The 15,641-nt window shown below is 32.5% G+C and overlaps 1 protein-coding gene across 1 annotated transcript; it reads right to left on the reverse strand.

Moving 5' to 3' along the window:
- Positions 1 to 1,237: 1,237 nt before the first annotated feature.
- Positions 1,238 to 14,658, reverse strand: LOC147396107 (AMSH-like ubiquitin thioesterase 3). Its single transcript, XM_086450258.1, has 14 exons — positions 14,396 to 14,658; positions 11,987 to 12,051; positions 11,807 to 11,882; positions 11,509 to 11,700; positions 11,056 to 11,165; positions 9,514 to 9,616; positions 9,381 to 9,427; positions 8,895 to 9,219; positions 8,637 to 8,726; positions 8,486 to 8,548; positions 8,020 to 8,094; positions 7,605 to 7,667; positions 2,292 to 2,344; positions 1,238 to 1,507 (listed from the first exon to the last, which is right to left on the reverse strand). The coding sequence occupies exons 1-14, from the start codon at positions 14,507 to 14,509 to the stop codon at positions 1,333 to 1,335; spliced, it is 1,551 nt and encodes a 516-aa protein (XP_086306384.1). The 5' UTR covers positions 14,510 to 14,658; the 3' UTR covers positions 1,238 to 1,332.
- Positions 14,659 to 15,641: the final 983 nt, after the last annotated feature.

Genomic DNA, 15,641 nt, shown 5'->3' on the forward strand with positions numbered 1-15,641 from the left:
TTTTCCTCGAGATATGAGTAAATATCTATGATTCCATGCATACCATGACATCAGCTCATGTCCTGCACAATCACTGTAGCATTGATAATTTCGAAGGCTCATATGCCAGGCATAGGTGACTTCACATAACCCTCATATGATGACCCTGTAAAAATCATCTCAATGGAGATCAAGAAAAGTATTTATATTGGGTTAAAGATGTCTGGCAATGTTTTATTTATCTTTTTCTCCCAGCAAATTGTGAATGAGGGCCACTGTAACAATATATATATAGCCTTGATAAACTCCTCAGGAAGAGTAGGTCAAGTGTTCAGAAACCTCTCGAAACTATGAATTTCTTGGGGCCATCCTCCAAGGTTTTATTGACCCTTGACTCAATCTGTTGCACATAAGGCTTTTCAAGGGGGTGGTGAGTGTAACGGCAGGATTAGTCCCACCTGATGGGTAGGTATACCCACGATATACATATAGCAATGTTTTTTGTGGCTTGCGCTTCAGGATGAGATTCATTAAAAATGCCTTGATGTGCAAGGTTGAAAAATAAAAACAGTTCAGGTTTACGCCTTAGACCAAGAGACTCTTAGAAGACATACACCTCAGTGTGAGGCTTACACCATAAGGCTGAGCCTTACACCTCACATTAATTTTTCTAGTTCCTCATTTTTAAAAATAATATGTTTTTTCCTCCCACCCCCCCCCCCCCTTTTTTTTTTCTTATTTACTTCTTTATTTTACAAATTAAGCAAAATAGTATAAATTTCTTCTTTACTTTCATTTATTTGTATGTGCAAAGAAAATAATTGATTTGATTAGATTAATAAGTAATTTGTGATAGCATTTAGTGTTACAGAGAGGAAGTTATTGAAATAATTATATTTAGTTATATTTTGGTTTTAAACATAAAGTAATTATTTCCAATAGAATCTTTCAACTATTCAAATCTAAAATATTTTTATGTTAAGAGTACAATATATTAATTTTATATATTATTATTTATTGTCATGGATCAAAACGTAGTAGAATTCAATTACGTGGATTTAAAATTTGGGAATTTCCCAATATTTTAATATTAATTAATTATATGTTAGATTAGTTATTTAAAAAAACTATGCATGCGAGGCTTTCGCCTCAAGGCATTGGCCATCCAAGCATATTGCCTCACGCTTCAGCCTTCAAAAACATATTATGCAGCATGGTTAAACCCATCGGAGAACCAGTTGAATTGTCTTACAATTGCTAAGAGACTCAACGAAAATCTATTTTTTTTATATATATAATATTTATCTGCCAATAATTATTGTGTGACAGCTCAAAAAAAAAAACTAAGCCAACTCACCGAAGATCAACAACATCGAATTTCAAATTTGGGTTCATGTAAACATGAGAACAGTGCTCATAGAGAGGGCTGCCATCAGGAGGCTCCTCATGGGGATGGAACCCACGCTGTTCACAATTACGAATCACAGAGACACCACCAGGATCGGATAGGTGAAATATGCCATGTGTTCTGCAAGAGCCAAGTGAAAGTAAGCAGAAGTTAATGATATGTGAAAAGCCGACAGATAATAAGTTTTCTGGTGTTACCACAGATCTGGTTCACAACTGACCCAATAACAACTACCTTGCTTTCCTACTCTCTAGAGAAGCATGGAGATTACGTTGAACACATTGAATTTTTCTGACCATCATGATCATAGGTATCAAATCAATTCTAACATTACCTGCCACTTGAAAAATTGATTTGAAGTCACGGTCTTTTCTTTTCATGAATTAGGAATGTCTCCATTGTACGAATAACTCACTGTACCAATTCAATTGTCCAACATTGATCTCCATATCTATACAAATTTGTCTTGCACGAGCATGTGGAGCTACACACCCAGTACACATGGCAAGCTTCAATCGAATGATAATCCCAAACATGCCAAAAAGGGTCATGTTTCTTTTTTGGGTGCTACACTACAGAAATCATGCCTGTAGGGCAGAGGGCTTATTTTGAAGGTTTGATAAAGAAAACCCAAATCCTACCCAACATTAGGATTTGTCCTGAGAGATGTTCACAAGGCCATTATATTAACGACAGAATCAAAGATATATCACTGCAAATCTAACAAGTGTGGTGTGATTTACGTTGCTAGAATGATTAGCAACAACACAACTATTTGTTATGCAAATTTAACCACCGTTTGACTAGTTGGTTTTCTCATGCAATTATTATATCCATTAATGTTATATAGTTATTACCCAGAGAAATGATTTAATGCAGGTCTATTGGGAGGGATGAAGCCTACCTGGTCGTATCTGTAGGGGCCATAACGATCGCGATTGCTTCTGGTAGCATGATCTGACAAAAAAACCACATACAACCCTTCTATCAGAAAGAAACATTATGCCCAATTATGAGCCCAAATAAAAAGCAGTTAGAGATCTAAACCAAAAACTAGAAACACATAGGCCCTTTATACTGTTTTGTGGTTAGAAGATACAAATTTGTAACCTTGGACGGACAATTGTTATCAAAGACCAATACATTTGAGTAATTAGAACAATCATTTAAAAAATCAATGGCTTAACAGAATATACTAGCCTAACTCCACCCCCATGGTCCAAAATACCGTTCTATTTCAGAATTTTCAACCCAAAATAAATCACATTTAAGATTCCGGACAAAACAATCAAGTTTGTTCTGATATGCATGTTTGTTTTGCGTTGTTTCGATAAGTATCAACATGTATTGATTTGTATTGCAATGCATGACAATACATACTGGTACAATCAGAATTTACTCCATCAATGCCAACTAAATCATCCCCAAGCCATGCCTGGGTCGAGGCCATCTAAAACACATTTTGATCACTCACAACACATTTTTCTAAATTTTATTTAGGTGTGCATCGATCAACATAACAAGAATTTGGCCTTCTGTGTGAAGTGGTTCATGGTACCCTCGGTCGCCGATCTGAAGGGTGGTTTCCCATCGAGCTCCAGTGCACATACATCCAGTGGTATGTGGAATAGGAAGGCAGACTAGTCTTTGTTTGGTTTTCGTGTGGTTCCACTGCAAAGATTCAGAGGAAGGAAAACGGAGATCTCCAGTCTCCATAAAATAGGATCTTCTGGTATACCCTATCCACATTCTTGATGTGATTCTTGGTTACAAAATTTTGCGACCTGCGGTTGATCACTTTGATTCCGCTGTAGTCAACCTTCAAAAATAATGAAACAAACATTTTGAATAGATCAAGACATTCAATATGTTTCAGTTTCATTTTGGAATATGGTTGATAGAAACTATGATAAGTGACGATTTGAACCCCCCGACAAACATTTAGAATAGATCAAGACATTCAATATGTTTCAGTTTCAATTTGGAATTTGGTTGATAGAAACTATGATAAGTGACGATTTGAACCCCCCAACAAACATTTAGAATAGATCAAGACATTCAATATGCTTCGGTTTCATTTTGGAATTTGGTTGACAGAAACCATGAGAAGTGATGATCTCAACTCCGACTGCACCTAACGAACACGACCAAGAAAGGAACATCGATGGAAACTGAAAGTAGTAAAGTACTAGACTAGGAGCATGAAATTGGTGATAGTTCTATAATAAATCAATTCACACCTGCAAATAAGGATCCCAGCACCTTAGCCACAAGAAACAAGATTCACATTGTTTGCAATGTTTTTAAACAGACACTTGAAACCAGGTGCTTCAAAGGCCCAAATCATGAATCATAAGCCATAAGTCGTGGAACGTAAAGCACACTTTTTTTAATGAAGGGGGAGGGGGGGGATATTTTTCTTGTTATTCAACTGAAAGTAGCTAAACTAAACTAATTAAATAAAGGTTTGGGGCCTAGGAGAAGGGAAATGAATTAAACTTACAAGATACTACACTTGAAATAACCACCAACATATGCACATAAAGTGTGTGCCTATGGACATAGCGGAAGCGTGTGAATCAATAGATTTGAAAGGACTTAAGAGATTATGTTCAATGGAACACACAAAACAAGTTTGAATCAATAGATACAAGCTTAGAAATGGAGGGAAAAAACCAGAAAAAGAAAGTGAAACAAGTGAAATAGCTAAATTCGAAATTTATTGAATTGATTGAATTTCATTTTTGAAACTCCTTATATAGATAACTTAATCATAACAGATTAGAAACCTTCTAAAATACTAAAAAGCAACTTTTTAATCTATCTATAACATATTACTAACTTTTTAAACCTATTATAACTCAATTTAGACACTTCTATATACTTCTAACTTTTTAAACCTATTATAACTTTTGAATCAATAGATACAAGCTTAGAAAAGAAGGGAAAAAAACCAGAAAAATAAAGTGAAATAGCTAAATTCGAAATTTATTGAATTGATTGAATTTCATTTTTGAAACTCCTTATATAGATAACTTAATCATAACAAATTAGAAGCCTTCTAAAATACTAAAAAGTAACTTTTTAATCTATCTATAACATATTACTAACTTTTTAAACCAATTATAACTCAATTTGGACACTTCTAGACACTTCTAATTATAGCTTAAAAAATAAAAAATTAATTTAGAAAAAAATAGAAACTTAAAAACAAATTAGAGACTAAACAAATTGGAAACTTCATAAAATTAAAATAGAAATCTCATTAGAATTAGAAAATAGAAATCCTTCTAGAACTAAAAAATAGAAATCCTACTAGAACAAAGAAAATAGAAATAAATCCTACTAGAATTAAGAAATTACTTAAGACTCTCTAACTAAAATTGTAGATGTCCTATATCACTACAGCATGAAGTAAACTCCTTTCGTGAAGCCTCAATGGATGAGTTTCTCATGAGTATTTTTGTTTTTTTTTATAACAACTATCAAAATGTTTTACAGACGCCAATGTTTAAGCCTCAAATGCCTTTTAAAACACTAGCTTGAAGCGATGTAGGGAAACTTTTGAAATGTTGGCAAAGTTGCAAAGAAGCTTTCGAAATGCTCTCATTATTATTTAAATTTTCTAATGCAAGACAGTGATGGGAGATAAGAAAATTTGGGGAATTAAGGAATTTGGTTTAGGATTGAATTAAGGATTTGGGTAGGGTAGGATAATTTAATTATAATCTTGTGCAAGTATGACCACAATCCCAATGAAAATGATCAAAGCTCAAGGTTTATAGGGTTAAAGGTTAAGGGATTGAGGTTTGTAGGTTTCAAGAATCAAGAATTCTAGAATTTAAGAATTCAAGAATTCAAGAATTAAGAAAATCGAGAATAAGGAACTAAAATAAAATCAAGAAAAATAAAAAAGAATAGAAAAAAAAAATTAAAGATTAAAAGAAAAAAGAGAAAGGGATAGAAAGATAGAACTTTGAAAACACAACAAAGATTTCTTGGAATCACATCAAGAATGGTGGAGAACATACTTCACTCCATCAAAAAAACTCATTCTTTATTCATCAAAATCTTCATTGTTCATGAATATATTAAAAAAAAAAAAAAAAAAACCTAATACAATTTATATAAAAAAAAAATAAATCAAGAATCCTAGTCAAACTAAAATACAAAATAAATAAACCTAATTTTCGTAATTTTCTCTCTCCTAATTTTCAAACCTTACTAAACTTAAATAAAAGACAATGTAAAGTTAATATACTGCCCCTAAATATTATACAAAGACCATGGACCAGTAAAACATCAAAATAAGCCCAAAAAACTTAGAATTAAAGACCTAAAACAAAAAACTAAATAAATAACTAATCTAAAATAATCTCAAACGATAAATCTAAACCCAAATAAGTGAAAATTTAAACAATTACAAATTTTCCATCGGAATCCTTGATTGTTGAGTTGATTTTCGTTCTGCATTAATATCTCCACTCAAGGAAAATTGGAGTGAGAATGAGAAGAAAAGCACTAAAAAATTACGGTAAAAGATCACCTTGGTAGAAGTCCAGAAGCAAATCAAAGTAAAGGGTAAAACACAGCTAGTATTGAAAGTACCCTTCTACAAAACTTGTGCAAAAGAGGCACTAACTATGGTAATTCTATAAAATATTTAGCATAAACTCAAAAATAAAAGCATCTTCTAGAAAACCCAAAGTATGGATGTACATCATGCCCAAGAAGAGAAAAATATTGATGCAACAAATTTTAGTAGCAAGTGTCCTCCTCAAGCAATCAAAACTAAGTAGGGCTGTCAACAGATAGGTATCCGATCGGATAGTGCTATATCCGAATTCGAATCCGAAAAAAAAATAGTAATATTCGAATTCGAATTCAAATCCGATCGGATATCACTAACCACTATTAGAATTCGCATCCGAAAGAATTATCGGATATCCGAAAATATTCAATTCGAATTTAAATAATAAAAAAATCTTTGATTTTTTACTGTCAATTTACAGGTAAAATAAGAGTTAAATAAAGTAAAAAATTACCTGAAAAATAAGATTTTTTTCTGGCAAAGGAACACCCAATTCATCGCTAATCGTATCAATGCATCCTTTAAAGTTATACCATTGATGACCTTGTTTGGGAAGTGCTTGGTATACTGAACTGAAAGTATACCATTACAGACGACGAGCTCCCAAACTTTCTTTCCTCCCAAACCTTCTTCCCTCTAATATCTACCATTGGTCTTGAATCTCAGGCTTATGGTTTCTAATTCTAGTTGAATTGAAGCGCAGGCGCGCCATGGAAATCATTTACAGAGTATTTGCGCAGTTTGAGTTGAGAGAGGGAAAGGGGAAGTAAGGTTACCCACCACGTCTTGCCTTGTCTCGTCTTACAGAGAGAGAGAGAGAGAGAGAGAAAAAAAAAAAGAAAAAAAAAAGAGCTCGTATTTATGAGAGAGAGAGAGAGAGAGAGAAAGAGGATATATCTTGTCTTTATTTAAGAGAGAGAGAGTAAGTGAGTTGTCTTGTCTCGTCTTTATGAGTGAGAGAGAGAGAGTGTGTAAGTGAGTTGTCTTTATTATAAAGAGAGAGAGGGATTGTTTATATATATAAATAAAGTAAAACAGACGTGTCTTTTCTTAATTAATGTCTTGTCTTTATTTAAGAGAGAGAAAGTGTAAATAAGTTGTCTTTACTATAAAGAGAGAGAGAGAGGGATTGTCCTTTATATATATAAATAAAGTAAAGAAAACGTGTCTTGTCTCAATTAATGTTTAGATATATATAAAGAAAGAGAAAAGCATTCGGATCGGATATTAACGAATCGGATGTAGCGATATCCGAATTCGTATCCGAAATCTATTCGAATCTTAAAAATACATTCGAATTCGAATCCGATATCCGGAAATTTCCGATAATATCTAATTTTTCGAATTCAAATTCGGATTTCGGCTATCCATTGACAGGCCTAGAACTAAGCATGATAGGATTGCTGTTTAGTTTAGAGCATACTGAATCTACATAAAACTATCCACCAAACATGAAGATGTCAACAACACAAAACTCCATAACTTAGACCAAAATAATTGAAAATCCCCCTTCAACACGAACAAAGTTGGATTGATTACGATAAACACTATGACCAAAATGAAGAATTGAAAACTGAAAGAAAATACGCATATAACAAGTAAGAGAGCCTAGAGTTTCATCATTACCTGAAATGAGTAATGAGTGTGAAGATCAACTGATGACATAAAGCAAGTCTGTGATGGATGCGTCTGAAAGACAAAACAGGAATCCAATCAACATGGAGTAAAGGGATATGACAAATCGCTCCTTGTGCTGATATCCAGTGATTGTACAAGTAACTTGATTAAGTCATATTGAACTACATAAAAGTTTCCAGTAACTTGGCTGAGACATAAGTGTCTTGGCCAGTTGGCACCCAACTCGTCGATTCCAGTGTTGGCCAAGTCGCAAACAGAAACTGACATTTAAATCATCAAATATACGAATACACGTGTACCTCAAAGAGTAGAAAAAATACATGATTACGTGAACATATGAATGCATAGTGTGAATTAGGAAAAGCAGCACAATGATTGAATAAAAGGGGACTTAGATACTTACATGAATCCACCCAAGAGGAAAAAGGGAGAGTTTGTCTTGAACATCAAAGATTTCTTCTTCATTGGTGGCCTGACACTGAATATTTACAAATGCTTCAAAATGGAAACCATTTATGGTAATATTATATTACTATCAATCTAAATAACCGTTGCCAAAATGCAAATCATGAAACTCAAAATGCAAAACTCAACTTTCCATTCACAGCCATTTTCATGTCACCTTTAGTTTGGGTCATATTTCTCCGAGTTCATTAGTTCAAAACTTTATGTATTTATTTGTATTTCGATTGTCCATTGGTTAGAAAATGATTCTACTCAAAACCCACAAATTGAAAAGATGGGCATGTTCTGCAAATTATGAGCATGAGAATGAGACATGCCTAAACGAAAGCAAGACCGAAGTGGGAAACAAAAATATTTAAAACATAAATGGTTCAAGCAAAGCAGTCGAAGGAAATATCTCTTACCGAATCTGAAGTCGACTCCTGCTTTGGAATTATCAATGTTGTAATATGGAATACTCGGTTTTTCTGCAATTTATTGGAATTGTAAGTACTAAAAACAAATGCATTAATTTCATGTCCCTTATAATTTACTCACAGGTTTAGTGACACTTACAAGTGAACCCCCAAGAAGTCCACATGTCTCTAAATTTTTCATTGTATTTTTCTGTGCCAACCTTAGGAAGTCGTCCATCATTTTTACAGGCTGCATTATAACTTCACAGAAGTTAGTATCATGTATATCAAGTACATGTGACATTCAACCTTAAACATAAACTTTTGATGACAACCATAAATAAACTACCCCTAAAGAAGTTAAAAATAACAAATTTGCAAGATATAGAAAAAGAAAAGAAGCATGTAAGACGCTTACAATATGTATGTTTTGATAAGAATTTGAGTTGGATATCCCATCCTGTATAGTTTTTGCCGGTCCAGGTCTTGGATCGGCAACTTTTGATGGAGAAATTGGATGGAAGTCCGGCTGCACATGTGCAAGAATTGGAGGAGGAGAAGGTTGCCTGATATTATTCAACTGAACAACATCTTCTCTTGTGTCATCACTAAAACATGACTCCTCAGCTGTATTTAACCATCTACCATCATCTAGGGAAAGAACCGATTCCATTACAGATTCATCCCCACCAAGATCACCATCTTTTAGAGTTGAAAGACCATATTGTCCAGCCTGATTCAGTCTATTTACAGTTGATACGACAAAACAGAAAATGTTATGAGAAGCCACGTTTTGAAATAGCAAATAAGTGTCGTAGTCTCATAGAGGAGGCCTTCATAAACTTGAAGCTAGATATAAATAGGATTTAAACAAGCATTAAGAAGTTGCGTCCAAGATTCTAACCCTGAATTTTCAGTTGGAGTTAAGTCAGTATTGCTGGGATAATGGACCTGTAGGGCAAAATAGATGAATTTTTTGGACTATGAGAAATATAGTTTCCCAAGAAAAAAATGATGAGAAAATACAACAGTTTTACCTTTATCCCTGTACTAGGTCCTGACCACTGGCCCCGGAGACCATTTGGACCCAAAATTGAGTGTCTGGATAATGTCTCCTCCTTTGGAAGGAGACTGAAAGATCTGGCATATTATCCATAGATAGTGAACAACACATAATTGATAGTGAAAATGTTTGCAATTAAAAACAACACGACACAAGCAGAGAAAGTGAAAGATCTATCCAATTACATGTTCTGGCAAAAGAGAATAGAAGAGGAACATCAGACCTACTCATACAAACTCACATGAACTCCTTAAACTATGATTATACGAGTACGTGTAAAAGAACAAAAAACAGAAAAAGAATGAATTAAAAGAGATACACGCCATGCAACAAATTGAAATAGATAAGGGAAATTTAAAAAAAAAAAGCAAGACAAGCACCAGCACCACAATCGCCGCATTGCAGTAACCTGTATCCTAGAAACGTTATAGGGACAATGACTTTGAAGGACACTTTATTGAGAATATGCACCAAATAGTCCCCTATTAAAAAATACAGACCATTTATGTCCCACTTAATAAAATATTAATCTATTAAGGATCTTGTGAAGATTTTTTTAAGAAAAATACCTGAAATACCCTTTTAACACCTTTACAATGTGGTTTGATCTAAAAATATACCGAGTCAAATAAAAAAACTTGACAATTTATTAATATTTCTGTGAAAAATAAAAAATAAATATTTTTATTTATTAAAAGCAATTCATAAATTCAATATAATTTTATTTGACTCATTTGAGTCAACTTGCAAATTTTGAGTTGAATCAATTCAATGAATGATCAAGTCGAGTTTTAAAATTATGTTTTAAATAATTAAAATTATTTATATATTTTAATAAATCTAATATATATGGATCAAATCAGTTTAATGATGATGACAACATCATCATCATTGTTGTAGTCATCATCCTCATCTATGAGAGTTCAAGATTACTTGTTTTGGGAAGAGAAAATAATGTTTTTGTTTTTCATTTTGATCTTATTTTCATTGATCTATTACCATAATCAAGAGGCATGTCATTAATTTTAAACATAGGATTACCTCAAAAATTCTCAAATAAACATATTTCTTTAAACCTCAAAAATCGTTAAAAGGTTAATTACAGCATTTCCGCTTCAACAATCCTTATTAGACCAATACCTGGTAAAGTGAGCACTAAAGAGTCCATATGTTTTTAGAAGGTACTTCTTGGTACAGATTTTCAAAAAATAGATCTTTGCAGTCATTGTCCCAACATTGTATGCAGAGTAACAAAAGCAAAAAAAATACATAAAAACTGCCATTTTTTTACCATGAATTACAGTTGTGTTCCATTACAAGTTCACTGCTATGTGCCTGTGACATAGCATGTTTCTTGTGTTTGTGTTTGTTTTTGCACTATGCTTGAAGTTTCAAATTTAAACAAGTATAATGATCCCTGATTCAAGCTGGGAAACTAAGTCATGCATTGTAAATCCAAATGATTAATGGTGCGATAGTAGATATGTTTGAAATGCTAATGGTGTAAAATACATACAGTTTCTGAAACTGCTTGTCGATTTGCATGGGATTTGATGAAAACATTTGATTGACCTCGTTGTTATGCTTCCGTGAAGATTGTGTTATGCTTCTGCCAGATGGGTGCAGCTACATGAAAAGAATAAAATTCTGAATCAGAAAGTGAACAAGGAAACAATCCAAATTCCAAAGTATGATGAGTTCACAAGTGAAACAAGCTGCACAATAACTGAAAACATAAATAGAACTGAACAAATAAATGAAACATACATAAATTAGGCTCTGTTAGTTTTACAAAAAGTTCATACAGGAAAAAATTTTCTCCAAGGTACAAATTTTTACATGAAATATTTTTTTTTTCCTGCCATTTTTTTATTGTCTTATAAATTCATGAAAAAAAAATTAGCTGAATTATTCTTGCATGTAATTTTTCTTTAGTAACACCAGGGGGGCAGTTAGTGGGGGAACAAACCTGTTTAGTATCAATGTTTGAGGAAATTTGCTTCTTAGTAGAGACCGATTCTAAATAATATCCAGCCGAACTAGAAGAAATCCTGTCCAGGCCACCTAGTTGGGTTCCCATAGGAGATTTGTTCAGTTCATCTACTTGACGTTGGAAATTTGGCTTCAGAGATTCTAGCTCATCTATAACATCCAAAAGTTTCTACAACAACAGCGAAGGAGGATACAAAGGACAGGTTTGTCTCAATATTTGTTAACTGAAATTCTAAAATAAAGCTGCATCACAAGTATGATTAAAATCTGCTCACCTTCCGGTAAAAAGATCTTTCTTTTGGAAGCAAGACTTGGTAATCTCGATGGAACGGTATAGTTTCAGACACCAAACTGTGAAAGTAAAGAATAAGTCAATCTATCTGAATTAATCAATTTAAATCTTAGAGAAGCAGGCATAGCCAAGCAAATATGGGAGACATTATGCTTTTTCTTACCTTGAAAATCTGAGAAGTATAATATACAAATCTACAACATTCTTCTCCTCCCGATAAATACTAGCCTGAATACAACAAACAAACAATTATCATCTTAGAGAAAGAACATCATGTAAATTACAGGTTATGGTCCTGCAAATCGTGCTGCTAAAGAAACTTCAGCAATGTAATCTCAGGTTATTTGCTGCTAAAACTAAGGTTAAGATTCCCATAAATAGTTAGCACTTCAGTGTACAGAAAAAAAAATCGTTATGGGATTAATTCTACTACGAGTCTACGATTTGAAATATACATTTAGGGATTCATTTAAAAATTCAGTCAAAATGACGGAGAACAGCAAAAACACGAGACGAGAATGATTCAAGTTCAAAACACTTGAAAACTTTCAAAATGTTGTGTGTATACATATTAAATTCTTCACACACCCATATCCATATATTTCGAAAACTCCCCAATCCTTTTAAGATTTATTTTGTTATATCTCATTTTAAAAATCACCATCATTAACCTTGACCTTTGAACTTGTCCTTTTGTAAAGTAAGAACATTTTATACTTCAATGCATGTTTGTCATACATTAAAACCTTACTACAAATGAAGAATACTTAGATAGTTCTAAACATATTTATCAGAAATTTTAATTTTTATTCTAAAATAGCATAGAACAAATTTAAAACTAATAACATAAGGGTTTTTTTATGATTAATCGTACTATTAACCAAATCTTCATAATGCAAACCATATACTCAATTGAATTACTAAGACTCTTATTCAAATAATCTAGCGAGAGGAGAGAGAGGAGATATAAAATGACTGGAAAAAAAACTAATTTGTCGACCAATAATCTTGATATTTGATGATAAACAATGTTTAGTGACTGTCTAATGGTGAAGCCTTCAAGTAAAAAAGAAAAAATAATGAAAATGTTATTATGCAAAATTGAGATAGATTTTTTTTTATAATAAAAATAAGGGTTGGTTTATATTTTTACACCTCTTAACAAAAAAAAAAAATGATTTGTTTAATTTGGGAAAAGAATAAACTGTGAATGATTCGAAAAAGGTCAAAAAGTCGTCAATTTTTTAAAGGAGTTGAATCAGATGGAAGTTTTAATCGTTTCTTGTGTCATTCAGAAAATTCAGGTATAATTCGTGAACTATTTGGAGAATTACTATGTTCCCGCCAAGTGGATCTTGCTAGAAGTACATTCCCATTCATTGGGCATGTAGTTTACAATCTCTAGAAGTGCATTCCTTAGCTGAAAGAAAGTCAGCTTATTCAGTACAGCAGTCAAACTATGATTTGAAGGCTAAGAATTATATTACAATTTGATATTTCCAACTGTCAGATTAGTTAACTGAAGTAGTCGTGACTCATGATCTTTGAGGTCTTTGTCTAAAATATGGAGATTTCTAGATTGTAAAAGCAAGATCTTTGCATAATAAGCACAATGCTATAACATATTCTGTCTTCAATCTCTTGTTGTTCTATTTCATCCATTACAATGCAAGACCCATCTCACAAGCAAAACATACCAACTCGCCATCTTCTTTGGAGAATTAGGCACAAATTTTCTTTTTCTTTTTCTTTTTTTGTTTCTTCTCTTTATTTTTGGTGGATAAACTAGGATAATCTCAAGCAACATTTGCAGGTGCAAATTTGCTACAAAAAAAAAACTAACTGGGATCAAACCCACTACCTCGCCATGGTGAAATTGGACAAATTGCTGAAAATGAACAAATAGAATTTAGAATTCATAGATATAAGGGGAAAGAATTAATATAGTATCACAAACCGCGAGACCCAGTAGTCGAATTTAATAGATTAACAGCTACTAATCTCCCTTGCCTAGCAAAACATCCACCAAAAAATAATAATAATAATAATAATAATAACTGGGATCAAGCCCATGACCCCGTCATTGTAAAATTGGACAAATTAAGGTTATACATGCCGAAAATGACCAATTAAAGTTCAGAATTTGTACATAGAAAGGGAATTTAAGTGGAATTGATATGTATCAATATTCAAATTTAATAGAATAACAACTAGTAATCTCGCTTGCCTAGCAAAATAACAGCAACCAAAAAAAAAGGGATCATGACCTCGTGACCTCGTCATTGTGAAATTGGACAAATTAAGGTCACACATGGCCCAAAAAACCAATTAAGGTTCAGAATTTGTAGAAAGAAAAGGAATTTGTATAGTTAATATGGTATCAAAAACCATGAGATCCCTAACTTTCGAATTTAATAGAATAATAACAAACTAAAACAATTGTTTCAAAGCCCTAATTAACATCAAAATTGAACCAAATTTATGTAAAATAAAATAAAAGGTTGAAATTGATGTAATCCAACAATAACCGAAAATTGAGGAGAAATCGATCCTCGATTAGAGAGAAACAGACCTGTTTGAGGAGATTATCAGCGATTCGATAGTAGTAACGAAGGGGGATCCGATTGTCGACATCCACCTTCCGAGCCATAGAATTGATGTTGATCGGACGCTCCATAGGCTTCATGATTCCTCGTGAAAAGGACCGATTTACGTCGAATTTGATGCCTTTTTTCCTTTTTTTTTTTTCTGGGCAACCGAAACAGCGTTTAAGTTGATGGACTGTCGATAATGGCTTCAGCCTTCATTCATGGTGGCGTGCTCTCAAAGTAAATTTGTGTTTCATAATGTCATCATAGTTATGCTGTAATGTACCTTTGACTTAGGTCTTCTATGATAAATAAAAGAAAAATTACTTAAATACCCTCGTCTTCAATATTAATCAAAATACTTATTCCTTATTCTCAAATTTTGTTACCTTCAAGCTCTTCCAACTTTAAAATAAATTATTTGTAGCCTATTAAACCTCATCTTTAATTCATCATCTTCACCTCTTCTCAAAAATCCTTGATAGCTTTTACATGAGAATTCATCTATCTTTTACTTTCATAGAAATCAAGGTCAACTCAAGTATAAGACCAGTTAGGCAATCGTCTATGACCTCACAATTGGAGAAGGTCCTCGAAAAAGTATTTTTTAATAATTATTATATTTATTAAAAAAAATAATAGTATAAACTATTTATTACACACACCTCTTTACATGTTGAAATTGAAAGGTATTATAATATAATAATAATTATAATAATTGCACTCCTTATATATCGGTATTGGGAGGGTTCTCAAAAAAATTATTAATAAAAGATCTCTTAGATAAGATTCCCACAATTGATATTTTCCCAATAAAACAAATTCTTTTATATTTATCTCTCTTATGTATTCCATATAAAGTTTAAAAAATAAAAAGAGTCCAACTAACCTTACTAAGAGTCCTTGGGCTCACTTTGTCACATCCAAAAACATGATCTGATAATCCAGGTTTGTAGAGGAAAAAATTCTATAAACTTTATTAAAAAAAAAAAAAAAATTTAAATATTTTTTACAATTGAATTTTAATTTTAAATTTGGGAGTTGTGTGGAAGGTAACTATCTATTTTCAAAACCTTTGATCAACTCTCAAAGAACATATATATATATATTTTTTTTATCTCAATTTTTCCATTAAATCTAGAGGGCTACGGTGTTAGATTTCTATTGTGGTAATTCATTTGAGCAAAATGACCCTTAGTAATTCTTAAAATCTATGTTAATAAGGAAAAT

This window comes from Akebia trifoliata, chromosome 8, assembly GCF_017979445.1.
Source record: "Akebia trifoliata isolate Shusen 1 chromosome 8, ASM1797944v1, whole genome shotgun sequence".
NCBI classification, from domain to species: Eukaryota; Viridiplantae; Streptophyta; class Magnoliopsida; order Ranunculales; family Lardizabalaceae; genus Akebia; species Akebia trifoliata.

What these genes read in the sequence shown, in the direction of transcription:
- LOC147396107 (XM_086450258.1), bottom strand. Translation starts at nt 14,509, where the DNA reads ATGAAGCCTATGGAGCGTCCGATCAACATCAATTCTATGGCTCGGAAG. An exon ending in AGGAGTCGACTTCAGATTCG is followed by an intron (nt 8,095 to 8,485) that starts GTAAGAGATATT and finishes GTAAATATTCAG; the next exon opens with TGTCAGGCCACCAATGAAGA. An exon ending in ACACTCATTACTCATTTCAG is followed by an intron (nt 2,345 to 7,604) that starts GTAATGATGAAA and finishes TTTTTTTGTCAG; the next exon opens with ATCATGCTACCAGAAGCAAT.